The sequence below is a fragment of the Danio aesculapii genome, chromosome 6 (assembly GCF_903798145.1).
Source record: "Danio aesculapii chromosome 6, fDanAes4.1, whole genome shotgun sequence".
NCBI classification, from domain to species: Eukaryota; Metazoa; Chordata; class Actinopteri; order Cypriniformes; family Danionidae; genus Danio; species Danio aesculapii.
This window is the reverse complement of record NC_079440.1, coordinates 28806153-28820437: the sequence shown is the minus strand read 5'-3', so window position 1 is coordinate 28820437 and position 14285 is coordinate 28806153. Positions and strand designations below refer to the sequence as shown.

At 34.5% G+C, this 14285-nt stretch overlaps 1 protein-coding gene and 1 pseudogene across 1 annotated transcript; one reads left to right on the top strand and one right to left on the bottom strand.

Moving 5' to 3' along the window:
* The first annotated feature begins 1 nt into the window (after position 1).
* Positions 2 to 6226, top strand: si:ch211-201h21.5 (uncharacterized protein LOC555526 homolog). The gene is made up of 6 exons (XM_056459886.1): positions 2 to 111; positions 2575 to 2766; positions 2849 to 3028; positions 5244 to 5355; positions 5529 to 5665; positions 5744 to 6226. Exons 2-6 carry the CDS (start codon positions 2584 to 2586, stop codon positions 6101 to 6103), a joined length of 972 nt encoding a protein of 323 aa, XP_056315861.1. The 5' UTR covers positions 2 to 111; positions 2575 to 2583; the 3' UTR covers positions 6104 to 6226.
* Positions 6227 to 7167: 941 nt separating this feature from the next.
* Positions 7168 to 14285, bottom strand: part of LOC130231238 (transmembrane protein 131-like) — a 29237-nt pseudogene continuing 22119 nt past the window's right edge.

Genomic DNA, 14285 nt, shown 5'->3' with positions numbered 1-14285 from the left:
TCCACCTCCGTCGTTGGAATATTTAGGGGAAGTAGAGCGTGGTTGTCTTTAAAGTGAACTGAACTGCTTCTCAACGAAAAGAAACCCTAGGCAGGTGCGTTACTGGAGTAGGTGAGCAACAAATGTCTAGAAACAATTCATATATATATATATATATATATATATATATATATATATATATATATATATATATATATATATATATATATATATATATATATATATATATATATATATATATATATATATATATATATATATTTTATTTTTTTTTTTAAATCACTGTTATAACAAGTATTTTTTTTCTAGTTTAAGATTTAACCTGCAGAAAGTAACATTGGATGATATTGTATCAAGCACAGACTGGCAAAGTTTTGAAATGTTCATATTTATACAGTTTTAAGTTAAATTATTCTTAAAAGTTATTATATCTTGACTACTTTTTATGATATTACAAAAAATAACTTGAAAGAAGAAGCTGTTCGTAAGTTACATAAGTGAACTTTGATCTCTTGTCAGTAAAGGACAATATATTCATTTTTATATTATAAAGTAACTTTTTAAAATGCGATTTGTAAAATATTAAATATTTTAGTTTAAAATAATTATTGTTAGTACCGTTTCAGTATTCAGTATCCAGTTAACAGTATATTGTAGCTATTATCACATTAATATATTGTGATGATTATTTATTAGATAATAATATATACTATATTATAACCTACTCAACAGCTTCTTAACTATGTTAACCTATGTAACTACTCATTAGCACAAACATCTACTAGTATGTAATTTATGCAGGTTCAAGCTGATAGAAAGTCAACAGTACTGTACCACAACAGAGTTTCTACAGGTTTCATAGAGTCAAATGTAAGACTTTAAGACCATTGTGAATGAAATTTTACACTTATACAAGGCTTTTTTTTCTAATCGCACGATTGGGTCAATGGAATTTTGGGGGAAAAAATGTAGTTATTTCTGAGCCACACATTTTAATGTGTCAAGAAAACTTACAAAAAAAAAAGAAATATATTTTTTTAAATGACAAGTTTTGCATTGTTAAAAGTATATTTATTATTTGGAAAATGACATGAAATCAAAAACCTTCAATTCAATCTAATGCGTTTGTTATAAAAAAAAAAAAAAAGTTTCATCTCTATTTATACATGTTATGTCTACTCCCTCTTCTGTAAATAGGTTTATATAAATAGAAAATCGTGTAAAGGGATATGTTGTTATTATCACACATATATATATATATATATATATATATATATATATATATATATATATATATATATATATATATATATATATATATATATATATATATATATATATATATATATATATTACTTGGAAAGAGTAAAATTACGATATATTTAACATTTTGTTTTTGAAATTTAAGATATTTAAAGACTTTAAGACACCCTGCACAATTACTGTGCAACCAAGGTCTGTAGAGCTTGTATCTAAACACAGCAGCAGAAGCAAATCTGCAGCCAACATTTTTTCAGCGACTGTTATACATGCATTATATCGGAATAATAATACTGCAGCTCTTCATTGACTATGGGCAGCTCTGAAGTTTAAAGATTTTAATATAGTTAAATGGACAGTTCACCCAAAAAGTTAAATTTTTTACCCTCAAGTGCTTTCAAACCTTTATGAGTTTCTTTTATTCTATTAAACACAAAAGAAGATATTTTGAAGAATGTTGGAAGCCTGTATCCACTGACATCCACTGTAAAAAAATAGTATTGATGTCAATGGTTTCAACATTTTTCAAAATATCTTCTTTTGTGTTTAACAGAAAAAAGAAAACCAAACAGGCTAGAGAGAGTAAATTATGACAGTTTTCAGTTTTGGATAAACTTTCTTTAAGTGCTGGCGAGTGTACATAGTCAGATGATCATTTTTTACTTTTTCAAAAAAAACATTAAACACGATTACACATTACCTCTTAGAACACATTAACTTGATGTCTCAACTACGTCCAAATGTATTGACCAATAAATGAGATGGTTAGTAACAAATTAACTATGGTTAGCAATCTGCATGTGTGAAGAGCGCTCAGCAGATATAAGCATACACCTCACAGATCTGCCTTTCAAATGAATATTTTCTATAGGATGCTTTACAATAATATGTGTGCATATACTGTACATTAGATTAGTCAATACTGGAAACAATCAAAAAAAAAAAATTACCATATCAGATCAAAAATGTGTACACCCAAATGTATATGTTAGGGGAAAATATCAAATAAAAAAATATAAAGATGAAAAATCAAGAGAACAAAAAAATATACTAAATTTATTTGAAATTTTGTAATTTTGGTCTTTTTAAAAAACTTTTTTTTGTGCAATATTTCACTTAAATTTAAATGCATGTCTTTCTATTCCTAAATATGTTTGCTGACCAAAATATTTTTCTATGTAATTCATATTTTTCACTGAGAAATGGATAAAATGGTTCATTTTCAAAATGGGGTGCACGTTTATGCTGAGCACTGTAACTTCCCAATCCCTTGCTGTGTGTGATTAAGTGTGTTTACCTGACTGATGTTTGTAGAATTAAATTATGGCTCAGAAGCTGCTGGTAATCGATACAGACTGTGGTATAGATGATGCTCTAGCGATCATAGTTGCTCTGGCAGCTCCGAATGTGAAGGTTTTGGGCATCACCTGCTGCTTCGGGAACACCAATGTGGACAATGTGTGTCAGAATGTGATGCGGGTCCTGACAGTCTGTCAACAAACCCAGGTCAGTCCTAATGAAATGCAAATGTCAAAACCCAAGATGAAACGAACACAAAGATGGTATGTTTTGTACCGTTTCCTATCAGATTCCAGTATTCAAAGGTGCTGCTAGTCCTTTACTTGGGCCAGAGCTGCCACTGAAAGATCACTTTGGCACAGATGGGCTTGGAGGCGTTCTGGAGAACTCTGAAGACTGGAAGCGGCAGATAAAGAAAGAGCACGCGGTTCATGCCTTCATAAGACTTGTCAATGAAAACCCGGGAGAGGTAGGAAATTAGCGGTTTAATAACCCTGTGTATTTATAAAATGTTGACTTAATATCTGAATAAACCGAGTTTTTGCGTTTCTTAAGCACATTTTTTTCCACTTATAAATAAAATTATTTTGCTTTTCAGTTGATGAACTGCATTTTAATAATTTTTTTTGTTTTTTTTTTCTTACCCTGGAAAGCCTTAAAGAAGCTTTTATTTTATTTTACAAGCCTATTAATCAGATTTGACTGCATTTTCTTCTAAGATTCCACTCTATTCACTATTCAACAATGTTATTATATAATAAATATAAAAGAAATATTATAAATACATAATTTTCATTATTTAATGTATTCATTTTAAACAGAGAAAATATTTTATCAAATATGACATTTATTAATGTATTATCTTATATTTTATTAAATATCATTCTTCACAATTAATAAAGCCTTTACTGAAAATACAGAAAAACTATGGAATCGTTTCATCAGTGTTTCTCAAGCAGGGGACTGGGACCGATCACACGGGTCTGTGCATGCTTCCAAGGGGTTCAACGATGGGTTAAAAATGATTTAACAGTGCAAGCTGAAATAAAATTTTGTATTTTATTATGTTAACTTGCATTTTCATTAACTGTGGTCTAAAAATTATTTATCTGGTTGAAATTTAGTATAAAAAAATAAAGTAATTGAAATTAATTATTAACAGTGATGTAAAGTAGCAAATTACAAATACGCCAACTACTGTGAGTAGTTTTTCTCAGAAATTGTAATTTACAAAGTAGTTTTAAAAATGTGTACTTTCACTTTCCCTTGAGTACATTTTAATGCTGTATCAGTACTTTTACTCCACTACTATCCTTCAACCTGCAGTCACTACTTTATTTTTTTCAAGTCTATGGGGATTAGAAAAATCAGACCTGCGATTCCTGTCTAATCAAATCACACATAGAAGATAAATCGCATCATAATGAACTACCTCAAGACATGGGCGATTAATAATAACTGTTTGGAAGCATTAAAAGTGTCCAAGATGTCCAAAACCTTTACAAGCACTTTACATATTGACCCAGAGACTGTTTAGATGCATGTTACTGATGAGAAGATGACGGATGTTTATTGTATGACAGAAATGGCCTTAAATACCCAGCAGGCACAGGACATCAACATGACATCAGATTGACATTGTTCCCCAATGTTGTGGGGACGTTGCATTTTGTTTGACATCAGAGCCCAACTTCAGGCGGATGTGAATCTCCAACGTCCATCCTTTAAATCAACATCAAATGATGTTACAACTTAATGTTGTGTGGACGTTACCACTATGACGTCTAGCAGATGTTGGATTTTGGTTGCCATACCGGACAAATAAATGTCAGTATTTGACGTTAATATGACGTTGGTTTAAGATGTTGGCTCAACATTGGATTTTGGTCACTTTGTAAAACAACCTAAAATCAACGTCATTTGACAGCATTATTAGACATCAAAATAACTTTGTCCTTAGAAGCTTTGAATTTGAATTTTGGTCACCTGACATCACAACCTAAATCTAATCTTATATTAATGTCTTATGACATTGTGACATAACTAAACGCACTACAGAATGTTACGTTTACACACACATCCACAAATTAGATGTTAATGCTTCAGCTTTTCACAGCGTAATACTTACTACTCATATAAAATAACAAATAAGAAACTGGCCAGCTCATTTCCTCAGTCAGAATTTGCAAATTTGAATAAGAAAAATTGTAATTTGTCTTAATCCTTTGTCTTAACCCTTCTTCAATTGGTTATTTTCACAATTAATGATGGCATACTGTCAAAAATGGAACTAATGTGCTCATATAGTGGCCAAACTCTGGACTTTGTCAGTGGGGAGGTGAGTCTTTCTAACCACCCAACCCCCCACTGGCTACGGGCCAGGGTTGTGGTGAAGAGGAGGAGAGAAGACGGGGTCCAGGTTTGTTCACAGGGGTTAAGATGATAGCGGAATAGATTAAGTTGTCGTTTGAATGAAATATTTATGATGCTGCCATGTGCATTTAATAGATGTCTTATTCTAGAGTTTAATGGTGATGATGGTAAATATTAATAAGACGCATCAAAAAAAGGTTGAGAAGCATTGACGGAGAACATTTGAAAAGAAATGAACATGACCTTTTCTCCTGTGTTGTGCCCTCTTGTGGATGACTATGGTATGCACTTGTCTGTTCACTGACACACAGGTATCTCTCATAGCTCTTGGTCCCCTCACCAACTTGGCTTTGGCTGTTAGATTAGATCCCGGCCTCCCTCAGAAACTCAAGGACCTGTATGTAATGGGCGGTAACATGGAAGGTAAGAAAACAATCTGCTCTGTTAAAACTGGACACCTTGAATGAGTAACAAACTGTTCTGTACTCATTAGTGATTATGTATTACGTAAAAACCAAGTCAGAGCCAAGAAGCACAGGTCAGAACTCTTAACAAACAGCTTCATCTATGCAAACTGGCCCCTGTTTATCTTCCAGGCAAGGGGAATATGACGCCATCGTCAGAGTTTAATTTCAGGATGGATGCTGAATCAGCTTATGTAGTCTTGGAGGAATACACCTGCCCGACACACATCGCAACCTGGGAGTTTACTTGCAGAAACAAACTATCTTGGGTAAGAGCCATCCATCATGGGAAAAATCTATTCAAATGTGAACACACCATCTAAATTTTGAGCTTCGTATTTTTCCAGGAGTATTTTGAGGAACTGGTTAATCAGAAAACATCAGTTGCTCAATTCATAAAGAAGATCACGTCCAAGTGCTGGGCCTATTCAAGAGATTTTAACTCCAGCAACAACAAGGACGTGCTCTTCGGGCAAGGGTTTGTCCCCTATGATGCCTTCGCCGTGGCAGCCTGTCTGGACAGCAGTGTGATCACAGAGAGTTTACGGTGTGCTGTACGTGTGGAGGTACGGGGTGAACTGGGACGAGGCATGATGATTGTGGACGCAGCCAATACACTTAAGAAAGGCCATCTTGCTTTTGTGATGAGGACGTGTGACCTTAAAAAGTTCAGCTCGATGCTCAATGCTTCTTTTCAAATAGCATAGAAATAAAGCTCATTGCTGTGCTTTTGTATTCCAATATTTCGATCTTCAGATGTCCGCTGAAAATGAAAACTTGCTGTTAATGTGCTAACAATTCTGTAAAACATTAAAGGTTTTTAGCTGAAACTGCCATCTTTGTTGGTTCATATGAAGCAAGTCAATGGAACTTGCTTGTTTTTGGAGACGAATACACAGTTGAAGTCAGAATTATTAGCCCCCCTGTTTACTCTTTGCAGAATTTCTGTTTAACGGAGAGAGGATTTTTTTCAACACATTTCTAAACATAATAGCTTTAATAACTCATTTCTAATAACTGATTTATTTTATCTTTGCCATGATGACAGTAAATAATATTTGACTAGATATTTTTCAAGACACTTCTATACAGCTTAAGGTGACATTTAAAGGCTTAATTAGGTTAACTAGGCAGGTTAGGGTAATTAGGCAAGTTATTGTATATTGATGATTTGTTCTGTTGACTATCAAAAAATATATAGCTTAAAGGGGCTAATAATTTTGACCTTAAAATGGCCTTTAAAAAATTAAAAACTGCGTTTATTCTAGCCGAAATAAAACAAATAAGACTTTCTCCAGAAGAAAAAAATATTATCAGACATACTGTGAAAATTTCCTTGCTCTGTTAAACATCATTTAGGAAATACTTAAAAAAAGATTCAAAGGGGGGCTAATAATTCTGTACATGCAAATCAAAATATCTGTCACTCACAACAATACAGTACAGTTAAAAGAATTATCATCATTCACTCACCCTCATATCATTCCAAAGTATTATTTGAATAGTCACAGACACCACAATATGTATATATATATATGAATCATTTGATAAATGCTTAAAATGTAAACAAAAAAAAGAGACTTAAATTAAACTGCTTGATTTAAACGAACGTTTTTTGGTTGTATTTAATAATTGGATTTATTTTTCAGCCAAAATTTTTTGCAATGGCTTCAATTGTATTCTGAAGATGAAAACAAGAGTGAGTAAATGATGACATTCACATCTGAGTGAATGAAACCTATTGAAAGAGAAATAAAAAGAGAAGTCAGTATTCCAGCCTGATATGTTTATTTCAACCAATGTGACCAAACGTTCACTCTTAAAGTGACAAATGATGAACATATTTCAAGTTCTTTAAGCTCCCTCAAATTAAAAAGCCAATTTCCGCAAATGAAGCTTTTCGCTTTAAGCGAAGGCCAATTAAAAGAACATAAAAAATCTCTAATTCTCAATGCTTTAACGATTTGGCTTTGACTTAGAGGGGTTCAAATCAATGGTAATCGTAGTCTTAGCAGCCGCTTGAATCTTTCTGAACATTAAATCAACCAAGAAATGTGGCCAGAAAATGCTTTAAAAATGCATTAAATCATCTTAAACCAAGATAACAGAACTGTAAGAGTGGGGTTTTACGCAAAGTGCTTATTTTAAGGGTGAGTAACACTGCATCTTGCATTTTAATACATTAATACTGCACCACATACTTTAATTCCAAATAATGCAGTATTACTCAAAACAGGAATCTCTAAAACCATAAAGAAAAACACCCCTACAAGGGCAATAGAATTTATCCAATGTTTTTAATCTTTCGTTCAGTTAAAAATTGAACTTAAGGCAATTTTGGACAGTCTAAAATAAATATGTCTGGATTTTAAATGGGACTTGGAACAATGGATTTCCAGTGGAACTTTGCACCACCAGAATTCCAAGTTTTTTTTGTTTGTTTTTTTTACCAATCATTAAAATGATCTTGGCGTACAACATACTGTTAAACCAGGAAAAATAAAATAATATAAGAAACCACAGCGTTTTCTTTAGCTCATTGGGGCAGTTGTGGTTTAGATGCCATTGTTGTTGTCTGGGCTGTTTGGCCAGGGCTCAGAGTTCCAGCGGTTGAGGGAGGGAGACCAGCCCATACTCCAGGGGTTGTAGGTGCGGCCCATGTCGTTTGGCGCAGGTGTAGGAGGTGCAGTGTGACTGACCAGGTCAGGGAGGGTGGATGATGCAGGAGGACTGAAGGAGTGAAGAGTGGAGTCGTTGCCAGTGGACCAGATGGACCTGCTGAAAGACCAAGGACTGCGCGCACTCCCCAAAATGGACTAAAATTGGAGAGAAAGAGAGAAATATCATCTCACAGAACTACCTTTTAAACTACACTACTCACCTAAAGAAATATACTACTATACAGTCAGCATATTCATTATTATAAGATAATCGGTAAGTGATTATATACAATAGCGGTGTAACGGATCATGGTTGATGTTTGGTCTGTACATTTTACAACAAACAGTTCGGAACCCCCATGTCATTTAAATCATGTTTGAAAGCATTTTGGCTTTCCTGTAAAATATAATAATGACAGAAGTAGCTGTGGAGGCATCCAAAGGCTTTTATTAGATTATTAAAGGTGTTTTCTGTTACTACTAGTTTAGCCTTCATTATTGCATTTAGTGTATAGACGCACAATTAAATAATAAAAGATCTTGATCTCATTTCAAACACACACTCAACATAATCCTTCAATGCACTACATTCAAATCTGCGTTTGGTCGAGAGAGATGGAGTTTTTACACATTTCAACAGTTACAAGCAATCCAATAACACACAAGTAAATGGTTTATCATTTTTATAATTCAGATTTAAACATTGATGTTTATGGTAAAGATTAAAATCACCGTTTAATGCATCTTGACGGTGTTGAAAGTTGTAGCAATTACATCGTTTATCCAATAGGTGATGACAAACAACCAACAAAAATGTCACTGAATAGTTCTTTAAAAACGATACATCAAGTAATGAAACAGTTTTAAAAGTGAATTATTGAATTGTTAATTGAAAATGAGACTGAAAAAATAAGTATAATATTATAGAAGATTATAATTATAATACATTTAGCATTATCAGCAACAGTAGGGCAGATCTTCACAGTATGAAATATTTTACTTTTTATTATTCAGCTGGTTATTTCTTGATTTTTATTAGCATGTAATTGTAATTACAGGTTCTAATTCATGTCTGTTTAAACCAAAGGTTTCTTTGCATTACTGTTTTTGTAATAAATGGAAAGCAAATGACATTTGTCTACTCTTTTGCAGATGCAAAAACTGGTCTGGCCTGTGACTCAATAACCATAGAGTGATCCAATCTGGGAGATTTGTGATCCGTTACACCACTAATATACAGCACATATCACTTCATAAAACTGACAATTCATTTAAGTTTTATGAACACACACTATGCTCTAAAATGTCATTTTTCAAACAAAAGCTTATATTTCATTAGTCATTATACAGGTCCTTATAAAAAAATCTGCAATGTGATGTATCATAAGTGATTATGTTTGTCACTTTATAAAACTGAGTAAAATGTTTACAATATTCAAAATCAGTCACAGGAGTTTAAACATACTTGCTTGACATGAGAGAACCAATAATGTTTCATTCTTGTAACATTTCTCTTAATAACGTAAAGAGCTTGAGAGTCATAACTGTTTGTTCTCACACATCAAATAGACATGGAGGTGTATCAACTTTTTTTTTTTAGTTAAAGCCTGAATTAAAAGATGTTTTAAGCAAAGGATGTTTTTTTTATCCAAAGTGACTTCACTATTGAACAACTCCTGCAAATGTACTACACCCTTGCTCACTCTGATGGGTTTAGAAACAACATGGGGCAGGGGGGATGCAGTACATGCACCATGATATAAGTATTAATTTCCGAGTATTGGATTAAAGATGTCTATTTCTGTGACAGAAGGTAATTTGACAATCAATCAATCAATCAATCAATCAATCAATCAATCAATCAATCAATCAATCAATCAATCAAATCAAATAAATCAATTAATTAATGAACAAACAGACAGAAGGTTTCTTACAGTTGTTGGAGTGGCTGGGGATCCGGTGCTGGTGGTCCAGGAATTATCAGTCTCTGTATCCCAGATGGATGGAGACACTGGAGTGTACTCAGGCCAACTCTGCTGGGCCTCTGAACTCTTGGGAACAGTCATGCCTCTGAAAACTAATACAGAGAATAACCATGATATTGTATCCTTTGGCACTGCAAACATTTTATTTTTAAAAAGTCTTGTTTTTGCATACCTCCAGAGAGGTTGAGTGGGTTGTTTGGTCCAAAAGCAGAGAAAGCATTAACTTGGTTAAAACTGGGGCTGCTGGTGGAGTCTACTGGGCTCCAGAGTCCAGAGCTAAAAGATTAACAATGACATTTTAACTATACTTGTAAATGAACAGATAACAAGAAGAAGTGATGTTTTATGAAGGCACTGCACCTGTCAGATCCGTCACTCTCCACTGATGTCATGTGAGGCAGTGTCACCTTCCCCAGACTGTCAGATTTACTAGCACAGCCACTGCCACCTGTGAAAACAAGAGCACACAACTCGTAAAACATTCCCATGTAAATGTGTGCCAAGGGGAAATAAATATCAGTTAAAATAACAGTAAACCATGTCAGACTTATAATTCCAGATCCGTGCACTAATAGATCAAAGTTTATTCATAGTCATCAATGATCAATAGTTAAACTCACCAGGGCTTTTATCGTAACCAGCTGCCACAGCAGCAAAAGTTGGATTTCCATTTTGCCCAGGCAGAGAGGCTGACTTGGTGAGCTTATTCCCTGGAGCCTTCTTTAAATTAATCTCACTATTAAAAAAAAAGAAATAAATAAATAATACAATTTATATATATAATATTCAATTTAAAAAGCATGAATGAATTCAGAAACATTACAAAATCAGGAAATGCCTTGATGGCAGTAATAGCAGGTAAAATAAGTACTGATTTTTTTCCACTGGTAAATTTCTTTCCTAAGGAGCTGTTGGCATAAAATTGAACCAGATTTTGGTAAAAACCCACAACTCACAAACATAAACAAAACAAAATCAAGAAATTTGTAAAATTAAAAATATGTTGTGTGATAATGGAATGACAAGGAGAAAATACTGAACTACTGAAATGCATTGGATTGTTTGTATAAAGAGCTTTTTGTTAATGACCGCTTTAAGACACCTAATGTATGGAGAATTGAGTCACATGTATCACTCAGGTGTGATTTATTTAGGTACGCCAACAAAGTATTCAAATCTTGATAAATGCAACAGAAATCACCTCTGTGGGTCTTGTGTATCAGCTCTGATATTTAGTTCTTATTTTCTATTGGATTCAGCTCAGGTGATTGGCTTGGCCATTCTCGCAGCTTTATTTTCTTTCTCTGAAACCATTTGACTTTCCTTGGCCGTGTTTGGGATCATTGTCTTGCTGAAATTTCAAACCTGGTTTCATCATCATCAGATAATGTAGGTGTTGCAGCTAATATTATTTTACATTGACGAGCAGCAGGGTAGCTTTCTAACTACTGAGAGATTAACTACTTACTACTGAATTTCAGCTGCTGTCTGGGCTTTCAATGCCTTTTTACACCTCCCTTCATATGTTCAATTATTTTCCCCATGTCGATTCATTTTATTACACAAAACTTAATTTCTAATTAGTTATCTTTATATTTATGGGTTAATTTTTTTAGCAACTGTGTACGATATTTTTAAAAGTTTCGTGTCAGTAGCTGTGATGTCCCTCATCTCATTTTGGGTGTGTGTCAACTCTTTTGCCTTGCGCTCAAAAAATGTTCTGGGCTTATCACGGTATTGAGGATGAGTTGTCTGCAAATGTCTTATTATTTTGGATGGTCTCAGGCATTCGTTAGCAAGAACTTTGGCACAGATAATGCACTGTGGCTGGGTCAGGGACTCTTTGCTTCGAGAAAATGAAATAAAACCATAGTTCAGGTAACTATCTTGGTATTTCCTGCATTTTGTGTTTCCAGTATTGCTAGCGCTGTGACCCGAAATGTTTGGAGCTTCCTTACCTAGGTCAGTACTATTAGCTGCTGAATGCCAATCACAGATTTGTCCATTTTTTTGGTCAGCCAGGGGATAAAATGGACTAAGGCAACATGATCGTTCTCCTAATCGGGCTGGCAAAGATCTATTCCACAAGGCTATGAGCTCTCATAAAAATAGGGTTGTTGAATTTACCCGCTGGGGTGCATCATGCTGCTGTAGCTTCCACGAGGCACCAGGCTGGGGGAGGTTGGAGGTGGGGAACAGGTTCTGTTGATGACTGAACTTGGTCCCTTCAGGAAGGGGTCTGCATGCATGGTCTGCATAGATATCTGCTGGAGACTGTCTGCTTCTGATGACATGCAACACAAATATTTAAATCCTGAGATAAGAGTACATCAAATTACAAACTAATAATGGAGTTCAGGTTAAAACTTCAGCCTCATGACTTACGGTTGCCAGTTTTGTTGAGAGGAACATCCCATTCTGGCGGAGGAGATTCTTTTTCTCCTTCTGATCCACTGCTATGACCCAACTCTGGCATGGAGCCATTAGACACAAACTTTCCAAGTGGAGATGGCCGGTCATCACCCATCTTTGCATTGACTACTTGGGTAGACAGTAAAACACAGTAGTTATCATTTTAAAAGTTTATTAAGACTCAAAAATCTGATGTAAAAGCTGAAATCAGACCACCTACATTTGCTCAAAGCTCGTGGTTTGGATACTCCAGGAATTCCTGTACTGGCAAGTGTTTTGAAGTTCTTGCGCTTGTCCTGTTTTTCCAGTGGTGTGACATAGGGGAGCTCTAAAGAACTGTGTAGAAACAAGACAATTACATTAATTTAAGATAGACATATGTGAAGAATAAGAATAATGGAGAACCTAAAGGTCAATCTGTGTCAAGGCTAATCCAAAACAAATTCTTTAAAAATCTAATCTCCTATTAAGGTCCCAATACATTAAGTAAAATCAATAAACAAATGGTGTGATATTTTAACAAAAAAGCCTTACAAGTTACTTTAGAGTTTGGTAAACACCTTTAACTGCCACTAAAATAAATTACATGATAGTCGTGAGTGTACCAAGTATTTAGCAGCTCCTAATGAATACTTGCATGAAAACCAGCCCTAATTCTAAAGGTCCTGATATACTTATATAGTTCTAAGAATATATTAGGAAGGTTTGATTCAGTGCTTCATCTTCTTCGACTTGGGAATCTTTCCAATTTCTTTTTTTTTGCTTTCAGACTGTTGGTGACCAGATTTTAGCAATTTGATAATCTTTCAACAACCTGCACGACAGCTAGAACAAGCATGATTAGAGTTCATGTGATCCTCTCTCAGCTTCTGCACACAGACCAGCATTTGCAGCAGATAAATAGCCACAATGCCAGAGTACACACTTTTTTTTGTTCAGCTTTGTAATTAAGCATTTTATGTACAGATTCCATTGACATTTAGCGTTTTACCTCCACAATGTTTTTTAAGCAAGAAAACTTATTCGCTGTAATAACATCATAAACTAGGTGAGAATGCCCACTTGCAACTTCAATCACAGCAAAAGGGGGAAAGGCAGCTACAAAGTTGCTGGTAGTGCGAATGAAGCTTTACTCTGGAAAGATGCTAAGTATTTGAAAGTGAAGAAGCTGTTACTATCATTACAATTCCTGAATCAGAGAAACTTTACAATACTGACTTCCCCCTGTATAACCCTTAAGCTGCTTTGAAGGATATTATTTGTATTAATCAGTGCTTAATTTGAGCCAGATCTTGCCGGATCCTGTTCCGGGAGATGTCAGATATTCGGGTTTTGCATTCCGTTATTTATTTTAACTGATCAGCCTGATAAAAATAAACTTTTGCGTGGTGAATACCTGCATGTGTGTGAGAGAGAGAATGTAAATAAGTCTGAGTGAAAAACAGCAAGCAAAGCTGTGTGGATTACGTGTGGACTACATAAAGGTAGTCACTTTCGACAAATAAGCTTTTCTTACGTTTACAATCACTCTCATTGGTCGGTGATTATTGTTTTGCACGCAGTGAGCAGTGAAAATTAATAATGGCATAGAGGCCTACATAAATAATATTTGTATTTTCAAAATACCAGAGGCAGTCAAGCATATATTATTTTTTTAAAACCACAAGTAAATCTGATAATGAGCCTGATCAAAAGATATCTTGAGAAAATTAAACTGTGCGAATGGATTAAGAAAGCGGGACACAGAAGCAAAGCGATCTCAAGTCAGCCAGAAAACATGATGAAAGAGGTGGGCTCTTCTTGAAGATTGGACCGAGTGAGTCATTTTCGCT

Bases quoted from the DNA above. Each gene is read 5' to 3' on its own strand.
- si:ch211-201h21.5 (XM_056459886.1), top strand. From the start codon at position 2,584: ATGGCTCAGAAGCTGCTGGTAATCGATACAGACTGTGGTATAGATGAT. The intron at 3,029-5,243 runs GTAGGAAATTAG...ACTGACACACAG, and splicing joins TCAATGAAAACCCGGGAGAG to GTATCTCTCATAGCTCTTGG. The intron at 5,356-5,528 runs GTAAGAAAACAA...TTTATCTTCCAG, and splicing joins AATGGGCGGTAACATGGAAG to GCAAGGGGAATATGACGCCA.